The 15,757-nt window shown below is 47.5% G+C and overlaps 7 protein-coding genes across 7 annotated transcripts; 2 read left to right on the top strand and 5 right to left on the bottom strand.

Moving 5' to 3' along the window:
- Positions 1–126: 126 nt before the first annotated feature.
- LTR84_012907 (uncharacterized protein) lies at positions 127–1,077 on the bottom strand (the record flags this gene model as incomplete). The annotated part of the gene is made up of 3 exons (XM_064856413.1): positions 127–375; positions 427–617; positions 672–1,077. 3 exons carry the CDS (start codon positions 1,075–1,077, stop codon positions 127–129), a joined length of 846 nt encoding a protein of 281 aa, XP_064707589.1.
- A 353-nt stretch (positions 1,078–1,430) lies between these two features.
- Positions 1,431–5,437, bottom strand: LTR84_012908 (uncharacterized protein; the record flags this gene model as incomplete). The annotated part of the gene is made up of 4 exons (XM_064856414.1): positions 1,431–3,030; positions 4,330–4,702; positions 4,753–5,192; positions 5,250–5,437. 4 exons carry the CDS (start codon positions 5,435–5,437, stop codon positions 1,431–1,433), a joined length of 2,601 nt encoding a protein of 866 aa, XP_064707590.1.
- Positions 5,438–6,147: 710 nt separating this feature from the next.
- Positions 6,148–7,230, bottom strand: LTR84_012909 (uncharacterized protein; the record flags this gene model as incomplete). Its single annotated transcript, XM_064856415.1, has 1 exon — positions 6,148–7,230. One exon carries the CDS (start codon positions 7,228–7,230, stop codon positions 6,148–6,150), a length of 1,083 nt encoding a protein of 360 aa, XP_064707591.1.
- Positions 7,231–8,376: 1,146 nt separating this feature from the next.
- Positions 8,377–10,692, top strand: LTR84_012910 (uncharacterized protein; the record flags this gene model as incomplete). The annotated part of the gene is made up of 5 exons (XM_064856416.1): positions 8,377–8,441; positions 8,633–9,396; positions 9,444–9,579; positions 9,630–9,791; positions 9,840–10,692. 5 exons carry the CDS (start codon positions 8,377–8,379, stop codon positions 10,690–10,692), a joined length of 1,980 nt encoding a protein of 659 aa, XP_064707592.1.
- Positions 10,693–11,145: 453 nt separating this feature from the next.
- LTR84_012911 (uncharacterized protein) lies at positions 11,146–11,514 on the top strand (the record flags this gene model as incomplete). Its single annotated transcript, XM_064856417.1, has 1 exon — positions 11,146–11,514. The coding sequence occupies one exon, from the start codon at positions 11,146–11,148 to the stop codon at positions 11,512–11,514; it is 369 nt and encodes a 122-aa protein (XP_064707593.1).
- Positions 11,515–11,968: 454 nt separating this feature from the next.
- Positions 11,969–13,799, bottom strand: LTR84_012912 (uncharacterized protein; the record flags this gene model as incomplete). The annotated part of the gene is made up of 3 exons (XM_064856418.1): positions 11,969–13,633; positions 13,685–13,744; positions 13,797–13,799. The coding sequence occupies 3 exons, from the start codon at positions 13,797–13,799 to the stop codon at positions 11,969–11,971; spliced, it is 1,728 nt and encodes a 575-aa protein (XP_064707594.1).
- Positions 13,800–14,089: 290 nt separating this feature from the next.
- Positions 14,090–15,557, bottom strand: LTR84_012913 (uncharacterized protein; the record flags this gene model as incomplete). The annotated part of the gene is made up of 4 exons (XM_064856419.1): positions 14,090–14,885; positions 14,934–15,042; positions 15,087–15,225; positions 15,276–15,557. The coding sequence occupies 4 exons, from the start codon at positions 15,555–15,557 to the stop codon at positions 14,090–14,092; spliced, it is 1,326 nt and encodes a 441-aa protein (XP_064707595.1).
- Between the last annotated feature and the right edge of the window lie 200 nt (positions 15,558–15,757).

Consider the following 15,757-nt stretch of genomic DNA (forward strand, 5'->3'; position numbering starts at 1 on the left):
AAGACAGCATCTCCCTCTTCTGGATTTATCTTTTGGAAGAGTGATCACAAACTTTGAGAGGCCAAGCCAGCTGCGAGAGCTACATGCTGCAAACTGCACCAAATTAAGAGTACAAAGACTGTCTCCTTAAATCCACGCAGCCTTATTCTTCTCAGCCCATTCTCGAAATCGAATTGGCTTTTGCCCGGTCAGTCGTTCCATCTCACCATTATCTGGGATGGCCTCCAAGTTCTTTGAGAACTCTTCCTCCATCTCAAGCAAACCTTCAACAACGACAGAGGGTAGTACTGCTGACATGTTCTCCCGCAATGTATCCATTGAAATACGTACATGCTTGACTTCCTTTTTAGTAACGTCACCAATGATTTGGGCAACCTGAGATATCATGTTAGGCGGTATCCCAGACGAGAGGGTTTGATATCATACATCATCATAGCTGAGAAGCTCAGGCCCTACCAAGATTGGGTCAATCTTGTTCAGCCGATTGTCTGTCAACGCCCTATATGCCACCGCGGCCACGTCTTCAGTCGATATCCAAGAGACTTTTCCATCTCCAGTTGCCGAATACATTTCGCCAAGGTTCTTGATTGTATTCGACTTTGGATGAGTAAAATTTTCTGTTCTTCTAGGTCACTCAAAGATCACAGTACATCGGAATCTTGTCAACCTACCCATGTACCACGTTGGTCTGAGAATTACGTATTCAACAGGAAGTTCCAACAAGTACTCATGAACAGCACCCGTGACACGTTCTCCAACTTCTGCATTGCTCATGCTGAGCATAACGAAACGCTTGACACCTTTTCCTCTTGCAAAATCAATGAAATCTCTAGCTGCTTGTGCTTTGGCATCGATCACTCCGAGGCTAAGCACGAGATATATTGCTTCCACATTTGGACTTTGTGAGAATGGGATCTCAAAGGTGCTCTTATCAGCCCAGTCAAATCGGCAGCCTTCATATGGTGCAGGTGCAGAACCAGATCTTGACAAGATGAGGAATGGTATCTTTGCTTCATGCAAACGTCGTGCGACTGCTGATCCTGTTCGACCAGTACCGCCAGTCAAGAGTATCGTCATGCTGATATTGTGGGTTGGGTTCTTAAATTCTGAGGAGGGAGATATGGTTTCGAGTAGATTTGGCCTTTGTCATATGGACTTGCTCACTCGAGCTATTTGTAGCTTGCTGTCCAAATTATGGAGTGGGCAGTGGTGTCATTACGCATAACGTTGACCATAAGCCATAAGCCATAAGCCGATGTGGGTACCAGATTCCCACAAATTTTGGTTCAAACGATCTCGACACCTCGCATGTCATCAGGAAAAATTCATGCTTGGTCGAAGAGACACAATTGGGAGCGAAACACGAGTTGATATCATCGAGGAAAATAAAGGAAGGTGCTCGAGCCGCAGCGTCTACTAACTTCTTGGCCCTACCAATCTAGCCAATCAGACATGAACTCGATCCATGAGTCCTCTCTACTCCTGCCTTGTTCGGCCTTATGGGTAACATCAAGGGATTCGGGCAGTCCAACCATCTCCTTCTTCAGAAATGAGTTGACTAATTCGAAAGCGGTTTCTTCGTCATCACTCCGGTTTCGAAACCTGTCGGCTAGGGCCCTTGCTCGCGTCTCGACGGCCGCAAGGATCGTTTCCAACCACCCTGATAATATCTCCGCCTTGAGCACCGTCTCACTCTCCGATAAAAGCTTCAGATCTGAGAGCTGCAATCGAAAAATGGAAACAAAGTAAAGAGTTAATGGGGTAGCTGGCCTAGTAGAATCGATCGGGTGGTCAACGATGGCGGAGATTTCGAGCCAGGGAAGAATGAAGAGGGTGGTGATTAGATGGGCCCACTCCACGATGCTCAACTTCACGAGATGGCAAGACCCCTTTTCGAGAATCTTGAACAGGACTGCCTGACATGCTTCCAGTCCAACTTTCAACGCAGGAGAACCAGGTTGCCTGAGACTCTTTGACTTGAGAAAGGTATATGCGACGATGAAGTGATATGTCGGAGCTAACATTGTTCCCGATGAGGCAGATGTAGTCGACATCGTCCACCCATATAATGTCTCTCGCAGACTCTCAAGACTCTCAAGGCACTGGCTGTCACCTTTGGGCTCTTTCATGTCTTTTTGGTGACAACATGCAATGTTCATCAATTCAAGCATAGATGGAGCAGCTTGATCCAAGGGCCATTCTTTTGCTCTAGCCAATACCTGAGCGGCTGCTTTCAGGCTTGAAGGGCACTGCATGGTCTCGCAACGATCGAAGCCAAGAGCACTTGCCACATTCAGATAGTAGCACTGAAGCAATGCTCGAGCCTGGTCAATGAGTTGAACCGTCAATATGGAATCTTCAGAAGAATTCGACAGGACCCTTGGCAACAAGAGATCTGATGCCATCCCATTTGCCAATTGCATAAATTGGTAAAATTGCTGCTTCTGAGCATCGAACCTTAGATGATACCAGTTCAAATATGTCAAGAGACTTTGGAAGATCTCCATTGCTTTTTGACCTTGAACGATAACCTTGTCAGCAAATACCTGCAAAAAAGCTCGATCGGCTTGCTTTTGTAAGTTTGCATTACTACTACTGGCTGTCAATATGATTGAGAGCAGTAGCATTGGAGAATTGGATAATAGCGCGTGGACATCGGTCGTTCTGAGTCGCAACGCAAATGGACTAGTTTCAGACATGTCTTGATAATGGTTCAAGAACTGCACACAAGTCTCGGAGTTGAGATTTGCCATATCCTCGAGGCTACCCACATTACAATCCTCAAGTTTCAAGATGCTGAATAGCTGTCTCCCGAACAGATCGGGCACTTCAGCGTCATGTGGAAGACCGTGGGAGGAAGTCACTGACTCCAAAGGATGATCAGATGCAGTTCGATTGGTATCGCGCTTCGCGACTTTTGTGGCTGCCTGACCTCCTGTCGCTCCATTCTCAACAGCTTCATCCGGCTTGTGCGACCATGGAGATTTCTTCCATCTGACCTTATCCTGGCCAATAAACCGGTATTGGTTTCTGGACACAAATCAGCAAGATCAATATGAGTTTCGTTTCGTTTCTACCTTTTGGGAGGATTTGTTCTTTGCGGATTTTTTCGGTGAAATGCCTCATGTGGGACACAGGCAATCCCAAGCCCTTCACATCTGCTCGATTAGAACCGACACTTTTTCTCGTGGTACCGCTCACCTTAAGCACGAACCTTCACTCTGAGACGGCTCACATCTCGATTTTCGAGCACGGCAGGCTTCACAGGCTTGTTCACGTCGAGATCTCATTTCTATCTGATTGCATTGCGTGCCCTCCCTTGCAAGGTGCCAGAGATGGATAAAGCTAAGTTCCGAATTATCGGAAGGACGAACATTTCTCAGTTGGGCTTAGCGACCCAAAACGCCACCTTAATCCGATTGGCTGCTTGGCCCTCCTAAGCCTGGAGGGGACTGGCAGTTACGAGACCGACCTCCAGCATTGCAATAGTTCATTCTTTGAGACTCTCTATATTGAGGGATACAGCTTTCCTAGAGTACTCCCAGGTTTTGAGACTCTTCTCTCTGTCATGGCTTCGCGAATACTATCAGCCAGGTGGTGCAAGCCCTCACACGGGGCCTTGGAATTTATATCGACAATTGAACGCCGACCATGGCAAGCTACAGCTTTGGCATGGCCTAGCTTCGGTCAGAGATCACTGGTCACAAGGAGAGCGCCAGCCGTTATCCCAAGATGTCAGCCATTTGCACAAGTCCGGTACGTCAACTGAAATATTTGGAGCACAACAGTGGAGAGAGAAGCATTTTAATCTTCACAGGCTATCAACCAGCACACCAACAAGCCGAGTCCAAATCCAGAATCTCACAGCAAGACAAGGTGCAGACTACCTTGCCGCTCAGCGTCGAAATCGACCCTCGAGCCCTCATCTTTCAATATATAGGCCTCAAACAAATTGGATTTGTGGTGCAGCTAATCGGAATGCCGCCATCATCATCACCTTACCTATCTATGCTTTCGGGGCGGCATATCTCTTCGCACCGCTGTTTGGTTGGCATCTCGATACCGCAAGTATCGTAGCGTGGTTTGGCGCTTTATCATGGGGAACCAGGATAGCACTGAAGAGTTTCTTTGGTCTCCCATTTGTGTTTCATATCTTGCATAGCCTGAGACATTTGATATGGGACACCGGGGCAATGCTCACAAACAGACAAATAATAGTAACAGGGTGGGCAACTATAATCGGTAGTCTCTTGGGCACCATCGGCCTTGTGATGTGGTAAATCAATCTAAGAAATGTCGTGGTTGCGATTGAGGAGAATAAATCATTACTCTTCATCTTCAGCTGGCTCTTCTGGCTTTGTTCTTTTTTCAAGCTTATGTTTCTTTTCTCTGGTATCACAACCGAGCCAAAGGAGATCTGGTCGGCTGTAATGACCAACAATGTCAAGGAAGCTGCGTGCCATGATGGTCATGTTCGTGTCGATATCAGCGATCACTAGCCCTTCTTCCGTGGGCTCCAGGTATTCCGACAATAAACGACCGTCCGGTCCAACGACAGCCGAGTATCCACCTCCAGGACTTGACATCAATATCGCTCCTGCAGTAGACATTGCATCGATCCCCTTTTGGCCAATGACAGTCGTTGAATGCAGGACAAATGTCTGGGTTTCAATCGCGTATGTTTGAGAAAGACAGAGACAACCTGTCATGTGTCAGCAAGAGTGATTCGGTGCTTCAATGAAAAGTGCCAACCTTCTTTAGACATGGAGAACAGTTCAGGTCCAGCATGAGGCGACAATGGTGGCCATCCGGCAACATGAATATCCTCACGCTGTGTGGCGGTGTGATACTTCAACAGTGGCTGGCAATGCTCCCAACAGGCGAGAGACCCAACTCTCTTCCCGAGCTTCGTTGATGCTACATTGATCAAACTGTTTCCAGAGCTGTCACCAAAGATGGTGCGCTCCATATGTGTAGGTTTGAGCTTGCGTCGGGTCATCAGGATTTTACCATCCGAATCTATCAGGGCTTGAGCAATGTAGACTGAATTATGATCATTTTCCGAAAATCCCAGTGAGACCACGATTCCATTGGCCGCTGCACATTTCTGGATCGTGCGCATCTCATCCGAATCAACGGCCAAGGAGTTCTGGATGTACTTTGTCGTCAATACTGGATCCAATGGTCGTGCCCTTTTTTTTGAGGTATGTTTAATTCTCTACCCAGCTCTGAGACATCGATGAACTCACCAGATGTACGCTGGATATCCTGTTATCCAGCATTCGGGAAATGCGAGTATCTTAGCACCTCTTTTCGCTGCTTCGGTGATGATCGAACATGTCTTCTTCACGGATCCTTGCAGGTCGAGCCATTCTGGTTCATACTGCGCAACCGCAACCCGTAAGGTCGATGAGGATGTTGTTTCTGTGCTTCCCATTGTCGCTCGTTATGTCTAGATTGGTTGCTTTACTTGAGAGTTATGATTTCCAAAACAGCCAAACAATGATCTGGAGTTCGTGGTCGATAACTTAAATATCAAGATAGCAAAGGAAGAAGTCAAGCAGGGCTATGGACTTCGAGCCCCGCACCCTTTACACTTCCGTATCACCTCGCAATCAGTCAGTCTTGGGCTGGAAAAACCCAGGGTAGACAGAGTCAGAGTTTCGACATGATTGAGTCGATGTTCTAAACTCTAGTCGGGCAATTACCAAACCTATCCAGGTGAGCTGGATGACCATCGTCAGCTTCCTTATCGTTTGCGGATGAGTCTCCCGCACGCTAGAGTTTAGGGATGCGGGGTTGAACTGGGATGTGCTAGCTAACTAAGGCGATAGGCGAGGTGAAAGCCTCGGTAGCCCTATCAAAGGTGATCTCAAGGTGCGGGAATGCTTCCGTCACAACTTGGCCGTAGATTTGGTAGCGAAATTTTGTAGAGAGAGGTATTTGATCGACAGGGGATAGTTCATGACTGTTTTATGCTGTAGTAGGTATTACTAGGTTGTAATCACTAATACACAATGGCCTGTAGGGATCTTAGTTCAGTGCTCGTATCTTCTGGATTTAGGAACGACCTAAGACGATGGTAGGCGCAACTTGAGGGATTCACAGCATTTTCCTTGGGCGCAGGTGACGTTTCGAGAACGCCAACTAAAGGTCCTGAAGAAACATCAAGCCTGTGCCCTCTTTGCATCCAATATACTCAGCTTCTAGATCTCCAGACTTCAATACACACAACTCGACAAATAACGAGAGCTTGCCATTACTATGCTTCCCATCCGGTCCATAGAGTTCAAAGGTTTTCTGACGCAACTTGACATGATCCTTGAACGACCGACCAGCTTGCTCGAAATGTGCAAGATCGAGGAAGTACATCAATTGATTCGCCTCAGCCACAGCTTCTGTGGGCAGACTTAGGTCTTCTGACGGATTGATGTCCTTTTTCTCCGAAGGATTCGAATTTTCATGTCCCACGTGCATTGTGAATGATACGACTCCATTTTTGTTCCTCGCTGTGTTCAAATGGTTCATCCAAGATTGTGCATAAGGGGCCAGATTTTCAAGCCAGGACTCCAGTTCCGCTTTGTCGAAATGAGGCTGTCTCTGCCCTTCACGGCAGAAACATAGGTTATCTGGGATCTTTGTCAACTTGACTCGGCCTGGTCGAATGGTGCTTAAAAACAAGTTTTCGAGGTTGATGACTTTCTTTTCGGTACCAGGCTTGACTTTTGTAGTTGTGACAAGTGACGTAGTGAACGTATCACCAGGATCGGTGTATTGATCTGGCGTCTCGTGTAGTCGATGTCTGTAGACGCCCCAGTAGCCTTCATCCGAGCTTTCCTTCAGTCCCAGCATAGTGGCCAACCCGGAGGTCTGGTACTGGTTTGCTGCAAACATATAACGGGATTTGGGAACCGTCATGACCTCCCGCCAAACTCCTGCATCGTCAGGAAGACTATCCCAGAAGTTCTTGTAAGCGTCACTCTCTCGCCATCTTTGGTATATACCAGTGTCTTTCCAGTAAGCGACAAATGTTGTGGATTGTGAGCTTTTGCGTGGACTTTCGTGGCTCTCATCCTGAAGATGATCTACCCGGTCAGCAGAAGAGCTTAGTAGTCTGAAAAGTTCCAAGATTGTCTTCTTTTTCTTGTCTGTGAGCTCATCATGTTGTACACCAAATAGAGCATACGTGAACAAGAGGTTTTCGGCCTCGAGGTTGGCAAGCCAAACCATTGTAAGGAAGGTACGAATTGACGTAGAATAACAGTACACAAAATCTTACGCACGTTGTATACTTGTATGAAGAAAAGGCTCTGGATGTCGCCTCGAACTTACTAGAAGATCTCAATCTCAATTAATACTTTTCAGCTGATACGATATTGTATTTCTGTTCGGAACGCCCACGAAGGCCACGAAGGAGCCAGTAATCATTAACTTCCCTGGCTGCTGGCATGATGACTTGGCGGAGAGCAAGCTAGAAAGTCAAATCGTCACGGTCTTGCGGATGGTCAACACCCGCAAAAGCAAGGAAGAGTCAATTGGTGCATCTCGATATAGAACAACCATTCACAGGGAACGGCTGACGCCGCAGATAGTTCAGAAGGCAATGAGCCTGTCCTGTCCTGAACAGGAACAAAGGGTGTGACTGCATTTACGTGTTTACGCAACTTATGAATACCGCATTCATAATTTGATGCATTACTATGCAGTTACCACACCAATTTTAGTGGTAACAATATCATCAACAGCCTTAAGCTTCACGAAGCTCTTTTTCCCGCTGGAATCACGATTATATGTTCAGTGAACAGCGATAACGAATAACCTTATAACTGAAGTTCAGATCAATCTCTCCTAATCTTATCGTTTCTAAAATAGCGTATCTATACGGTATTTTTGCTGTCAACTAAGTTGTACGAGAATCGACCAAAAACGTTTGTGAATGAGCCGCTAGCGAAACGAATGCGGCGGCGTTCTCGCTTCGACCCTAACAAGCCTGATGTGGTAGCAGATTGGTAAGTGTGTAACACAGTCATCTTCGTGTCGTTGGTCTCGACCTCGAGATTGCGGGGTAGATTCATTATCTTTCACAACCAAGGAGAAAGCTTGTAGGCGTGAACCGGGCGCGGTGGTCGTCTGCCCAAGAGGGTCCAGTTTAGGAGCTCTGCAGGGCGCCATCAATTTCGGATATCCTATCATCGGAAAAATACCGCACCAGGTTTGCTAGAGCTTCGTGGCAATCACAAATTGGCCTAAATCTGTCAAATCATAGTGCGCACAATAAGTCTGACATACTCTATCGTTTGCATTTTTGAATCCTGAATATTACAATCATAGAATTGATCGAGCATGTAGACTGTGGATCAATGGCGATGGAGACCAATGGCTCCAAACAGCGCATCAGAATCAGAATCGCATGCGAAGAATGTCGAAAGAACAAGCGCAAGGTAAAATCCTGTTCTGATTTGACACCACATGAGATGAAATTGTCACCACCAACACGGGATTAGTGTGACGGACAGCCCATTTGCTCCTTGTGCGCAAAGTCCGGCCGAGAGTGTCAATATGCTTCGGAAACTTCAAGGAAGTGCGGATCCAACCCTCCGCTATGATAAGGCTATGCTTACAACTGTCATAGACGAAGACACTACGACGAGGATTTGATCCGAGGTCTTGAGAACCAAATCAGATTGCTAGAATCAGCCCTTCGAAGCAGAAGCGTTGGCGTTGATGAAGGTCAAGATGCCTTCCACGACACCGTCTCGATGTCTCGGTGTGAGCAGCCAGCGGCCAAGCTCCAGAGCATGGAGGATGGATTGGGCAGCGATCCGCCAGCTGTGTCTCTCGGCACGGTGTCGATGGACTCTAGATCGACATCAGCGATGGAGGAGCTAGCTTCCCTAATGCTAGAGATGGGCATTGAAGAGAAAGGCGAACCTTCCTTCACAATTGTGGCAGGTAAACGCATCGCTCCAGACATCGAAAATCAGTACGCATCGTCAGAAGCCGTGGTAAGCAAAAATGATCTGCAGGAGTGTGAAAAACAAATCCCAGGAGTAAGTCAGGAGCTCCTAGAGCATTTGGTGGATTCTTTTGTCTGTCACTTCAACGGTTTTCATCAATTCTTGGATGTGAAAGATATCAAGGACTTGAAGATCTGCGGGGCCGATGTCAATAATATTGACCACCGATTTCGCAATGCGGCAATCATAGCTGTAGCTGCACGGTTCTCTTCTCGAGAGGATGCTAAGCGGGTTGGGCAATCCTTTTCAACGCTCGCACAAAGCCTTCCACTCCACTGTTTCAAGCACCGACCAAGTGATCTGGTGGTTCAGGGATTGGCCCTCCTAGCATGGCAAGAGTTGATGTTTGGTGTTCCGAGCATGGCATACAACTACATCTGTATGATGACTTCCAGGCATGAAAGCATACGTATACTGACAAAAAAGCCATGGCAACAGGACACATCCTTTACCTGGGCTTACACGTGGCGGGTTTGATGAAATCTGCAGACCGTACACAGGCTCACAATGACCATTACAGGCGTCGGATCCGTTCTTTTTGGGCATACTTCTCGGTTGATAGGTGCCGTTCCTTTGCGAATCCGTCGGTACTGCCATTGACTTCCTTTGCAGACTTCTGACCTCGAGATTCGGAATGAATTGCACACTCCATTGGCAACGGGTTCGTCTTCCCCCATTTCGAGATGTAATGGACGGGGAAGGTACTTTAGAAGAAGCAGGTCATGAAGCATTCTGCCAGTTGTGGCATTTGTGGGACTCTAGCATGGACCAAGTGTAAGCTTTGCACGATCATTCTTCCGAATGACTGACTTAGTGCTTCAGTTATGCCTTCGGCTGGGGTCAACTGACAGGAACCGAAAGAGAGGCACTTGTAATGCGATCACACAAATCCTTGACAGGTTTCCATTCGAAAATTGACGACCGTTTGAGACTGCGCAAAGGTTATCTGCCTGATAGTGCCGTATGGTTTCAACTCGCCTATAATACTGCATTGCTATTGATCCATCGTCCATTGCTCAATGAGCCGAGAGGTAGCTCGGCTGCCATATTCGCCTTGAGGTCCACAACAGGCGCAGCTTCAACAATCTCAAGGACCATCCGCTCTTATAGGAGAAGTCGCAAGTTCGAGAGCATTTCCCCACAAGTGATTGACTATATCTTAAGCGCAGCTGTCATCCATCTCCTGAACGCGACTTCTGGAAAGACAACTCTCGGTCGTCAAGCTGCGAATGGTCTTCGCAGCTGTACAGATGCACTGATTGAGATTCACGAAATGTGGCCATTGGTTGCCACGAGAGCAATCGAGCAGATCCAGGAGCTGGCGCTTCGCTGGAATGTGGTCTGGGCACTGCCGATCAATCTCGCACATCCACTCGGTTTGCGAGAGAGTGTCTCAGAAGCAGCAAATCTGGTACAAGACACGCACAAGATACCAGTGCCTACTCAGCTGTCGACCGTGACCACAATGGACGAAACGAATTGGCACGATTTAACTTCCTTCGCTGCACATGGAGAAAAGATGTGGAGTTCAGAACAAGATCAATACCTCCTTCATCATTTCCAGGGTCCTTCCGACGACCAAGTATCTTGGACACTCGGAGAGAGCTATTGGGAGACCATGGTGGACGACTATGAAGCATCGGCACTGCTCTCGCCCATCATGGACCATTCCTGACCTGCGCGTCCGGGGAGGAGTGGAAGACCAAACATTCGGAAGCAGCACCTGGTCTTGGTGTTCAAGTTGTCTAACACATGCCGATCGAAGACTCAAGAATACTTAAAGCCCCGAAAATATCAGACGCATAGTCAGTGTGTCCATGGTCGGCCACTGCTCCAATTGTGGATCATCCGCACCATATTTGACCACTTAGATGACTGGTATTCCTCAACCCCAGAAATGGAAGACGTCAGAGCCATGACTACATCATTATTGTCTCGACGACCTCGGCATGTTGACTTGAGCTAACAGCTTCTCATTGATATAAGGATTGATACAGGTGATATTGATGCACCATCTCGTGCAACCTCACTCTTGTCGGCCGCTATTCCGAGATACAAGCAGGTGATTTTTGAAGCTGGTCGGCTTTAAATCCCCATCAAAGCATCAACACCCGTTCTTGTCTTGATAATGGCACCCAAGTCACTCTCAGAGAGTGCCAAATCAAACCCCACAGCATTAGGCGATCCAGTCTCTCTCAAAGCAGAAACATCCGACAACGAGCCGACGAAGAAGTCTCAAACCAAATCACAGACGAACCTTGACACCATAGCCCCATCACCAACAGAGGGCGATTTATCCAGCGACAATGATCAGGATAGCTCAAAGAAGAGCCTGAAAGACATTGCCAAACAAGATCTTAATGAGGCTATGAAGGGGAACCCATCTATGTTGGGCGACCCCATCAGTCTGAAGGCGGAAACAACGGAGAAGGATCCGATAGAGGATGATGAACGTGGCCAAATTACGGATAATAAGAAGAGAGATTCGAAACTGTGATATACTAGGTGCAGAGGAGTTGGTGTCGAGTCAAGTGGTGTTTCTCAAGGTAGATCTTTCGTATTCGCCTCAATCTTGGAGGTCAATTTCTGTCTCATATATAGTGCTGATGGGCAAGAGAGTGTCATTATGCAAAGCAGGAAGCCAAGTTGATATGCATTAAGCTATGTAAAGACTGTCACTGGTGTCATGAGCATTGAATCATGTTGCCCATGTAGTGAATAACGCACTAATGACACATAAACTATGAAAGTCATCGGCCCTCAAGTGAGACTGGTCTGCTGCAATGAATCGCATTGCGAGAGGTAATGTTGCGCCGATTTGCTGTTCATGCACCTTCCCCCCAAAATGCAAGAAGTCATGATCGTATGAACAGTTTCGTAAAGGATTATCGAGGGATATGAGATTGTACTCGAACATACAGTTTTCATCCAGGATCAGCGTAGACTCGTAATTAGTTCTTTGATGTCAATAGAACAATAAAAGTGGCCTTACGACCCTTGACGTGATCCAGATATGCATCAAGCTCTTCGTCCTCTTCAATCAAATAAGAAATCTCATGACCTGTCGAGTCCTTCTCACTTCCATCAATACGTGCTGGCTTTGCATCAGGATATTTCGACGCAAGTAAAGCATGCAGCTCCTGGACAGTACGACCCGATAAGGATCCCAACCACATCTTGGTGTTGTTGTAGATATTTGACTTCGGATGTGGTCGAATGTATACCGCAGTCATGGTCGACTCTGGAGGTTCCACGAGGTTGTCTGCAGCCTGGAGCAGATTTGGATCGATCTGAAGTTCAGACAAATCATTGTTTGTCATTGCAGCTGGTAGCTCGCTGAATGGGTTGGCAGGTAATGAAGGTGCGTATGGTGTCGAGACAATAGGCTGTTCCACAGACACTGGGACTGGTGCAGCTCGTGTTGATGTTTGTGTTGGGGGTTTTCGGAAGGTACCCTTTTTCTTTGCACGATCATCTCTGACACGTTTCATAACATCACGACACAAAAGCTCCAATGCAGCTTTCTTCTTCTCATGCTCAGGGTCATCAGCTCCTGAAGCCAAAATTTGTTCGAGTAGTGGTGTTTGGTTGATCCAACGATCTTTGAGAGTCTTCCACATCTCTGGACCCATTTCAAGCTTGCTAGTATAATGTTCAGAATTGAGAATGTCGTAAAAACCAGCGCGGATCTGACGGCTCTGTTCTGGATTGATACCGAGGACATTCTTCGACTCAAGAATGGTCAGTCGGCGTCCCATGGTTCGGATACGCTTGGTCACATCGGTGCAGATCACGTCAAGTGCAAGTTCCTTCCCTTGCATATTGGTGTTGTCTGTCCAGAGGACAGCTTGAAGAAGTGTATTCTCGCGAACCAGACGATCTTTGGCGGCCTGCCATTTCTCGGCACCAGCAACCGTCTTTTGTAGAATAGACTCCTCCTCACAAATTGCCTGAAATTGATCACGAACTGCACGATACTGTTTTGTGTCCAAGGATAGGATCCCGCGACTTTCCTCAAGTGTGGTCTCCGATGGGAAACGAGGGGCAAGTCCTTCGGGATCAGCAGGAAGACCAGCATAGCCTTTGGTTCGGCGTCTACGCTTCTTGGCAGCCCATCTCTCGTCACTGATTACTTGAAGTCGCGCAAGGCGATCCTTCTGTCGTTCAACAAATTCTGGGGGAGGATCATCCACGACTGGAGCTGATGTGTTTGGTGCAGTGGGAGCGGTCTCGAGACCACCCTCGAGGTCGCCCTCCAGAGTATCCTCAGCTCGGGTTGCTTCGAGTAACTGAGCTTCGAAATTTGCCTCTTCTTCTTCGGCTGGAGTGGGTTTTGTTCCGTTGGGTATCCGCATTAACCACCGATTCTTGGCTCGAAGTCTCATGAGTTCGCGCTCCTTGATGTCATGACCCTCAGAGTGTAATACCGCAAGCATATTTCGTTGAGAGAGATTGTTTTCCCAAAGCTCTTTTACGCGATCAACCAGGTCTTCATCTCGAAAGGCAGGTTTTCGCTTGGAAGGGAAATCCCACCGCTTGAACTGGGTTTGAAAAGCGCGTTTTGACGGAGTGAAATTTTGATTATCCCGCATGTGTTGCATGATTTCCTCGAGCGACTGTCCCGAGTTAGCTGTACTCTAGATGATGTGAGGGTGATCGACGCGTACCTTGCGCTCTTGGATGTAGAGTTGATAGCAGACATCTTTGTGGGGTTCCCAATCGTAAACCTATCTATGTCAGTGATTACCATCATGATCAGAATGAGAGAAACCAAAATACCATGATGTCCTACGCGTTGCTCGACCGTATTGCAAAAACGCGCTTCAAGATGCTGTGACGGAGTAGTTGTAAAGCTGCGCAGACAATCAGTCAGATGCACACTTGGCAGTTTGGCAGAAATGGGGAATTATCACGTGATCTCGGATACGGTATAACTATAGTCCGTCATGAACCAACGCGGTCTGATCGTGACACGTCCTTGCTCTTCACTCCGAATTTCAAGGTCCACAACTCATCACCTGGAATCCTACCTAGGGAGGTATGTATGTGCTTGCGTCTGATGACTTGACTTATCATTTCGTCCTCGACGGCCTTGGCCCTATCTTTGCCTTCCATTCTTCATCTATACCAACTCTATCTCGTCGCGATTTAGAACGCCAGCGCAACTGCCATTCTTTAGTGAACTCCTCCCACCTGTCAAGCTCTGTCGCGGTAAAGAAAGCAGCAACGTTTGCGCTTTCTGTTGTTCTCTCCATAGGGACCAAATGACCACAGTCGAGAACTGTTTCATGGACTTGACCTTCCTTCCACCCACCATTTCCTCCCACTCCAGTGCCCGTAGTCTCTAGTTTCTTCTGTCTCAAAAGAGGTGTTGCCAACTCGGAGTTCTTACCAAATATATAATGCACAGGTGGCCTCAATTCTGGAAGCTTGCGAAATAATTCAGCTGGTTCAGGTCGATAGAAATCGTAATCTGGCTCTATATCCTCAGGATGCATGTCCCCATACATCAAGCGATCTTTCTCCGGCGATGAACCAGGACTTCCATAGTACTTGGGCCTTAGGTAAGAGAAAACCTCTTGAGAAACTGGTGTTTTCAAGGTCACTGGTGGATGACTTTGATTCGCCCCCTCTGGATAAAGTTCCCTGAGGCCATATTGGTTCCATTGAGAAAGTACTCGAGGATCCCAAGCCTGGTAGAATTTGCTCTTGGAGAAGCGCTCGACCGCATCCTCCCTTGACGACCAACTATCACGCCGATATGTCGAAGCTGGAGCATAGATCTTACTGGGGTTCTCGGTTTGTATGACCGGATCTATCAATATCAATCCACGCAAGAGCCCGGGATGTAGCAACGAAAGTGCCGCTCTGCCGAAGATGAGTTAGATACTCAACAACTTTTGACAAGATACTCACAGTTGGGATGCACCCATGCTATGACCAATGCCAAAGAGAGGCTGAGGCATAAGGTCCTGCTTCTGGTTGATCAGGTACATTAGATCTCGTGCACCGTCCCACCAATTAGCTACAGAAATCAGCTTGAACTGGAATTCGGTAGGATATACTTACGATCATTTCCCAACGACTTTTCATTGAGAACGGCACTTTGCCCTTGATGGACCAAGTCAGCTATCCATATCGATGAGATACGTCTTCCTTTTCTGGCCAGCGCATCGTGCAAATCATCCCACAGCGGTTCGTACAACTCCTGCTAGATGTAAATTTTTGAGGATTGAACTTGACCCTTTACAGACCAACCTTTGGAAAACCGTTGGCATGAGCGGCAACGAAGGTGACGTCGCCAGGACTTGATGTCGAATTATCCTTTGGAACATACTGCTTGACGGCAAGCTTGAGAGCGTTTTCGTGTCCAATCTCTGTCCCTCTTGGCCAATGTCTAGTATGCTGAGCAGGGACAATATGCTCATGCACCAGAAAGTGTGATAGACTTCGTCGATATTCAAGTGACAGAAGTACTTTCCACTTAGGCCCAGCGCGGCCACATATAGAAACCCTTGCTGATTTGATACTCAGCCCCATGCTCCCGGCACTTCCGTGTTCAAACCAACAACCATTACACGCTCATCTTTTTATAAGAGAGAGAGTACGGTCCGAGCATCTGACTAGAGTTGCCTTTGTCGCGGAAGAAGCTCGGGATTTATACGGTCAAGTAATGATTATCTTGATGCTGCTTGACTTCAGTAACTGGTGCCCGAGGCCCGGTTTTAGCCCAGCCCTCG

This window comes from Exophiala bonariae (genome assembly GCF_035927105.1).
Source record: "Exophiala bonariae strain CCFEE 5792 chromosome Unknown scaffold_9, whole genome shotgun sequence".
Taxonomy (NCBI): domain Eukaryota; kingdom Fungi; phylum Ascomycota; class Eurotiomycetes; order Chaetothyriales; family Herpotrichiellaceae; genus Exophiala; species Exophiala bonariae.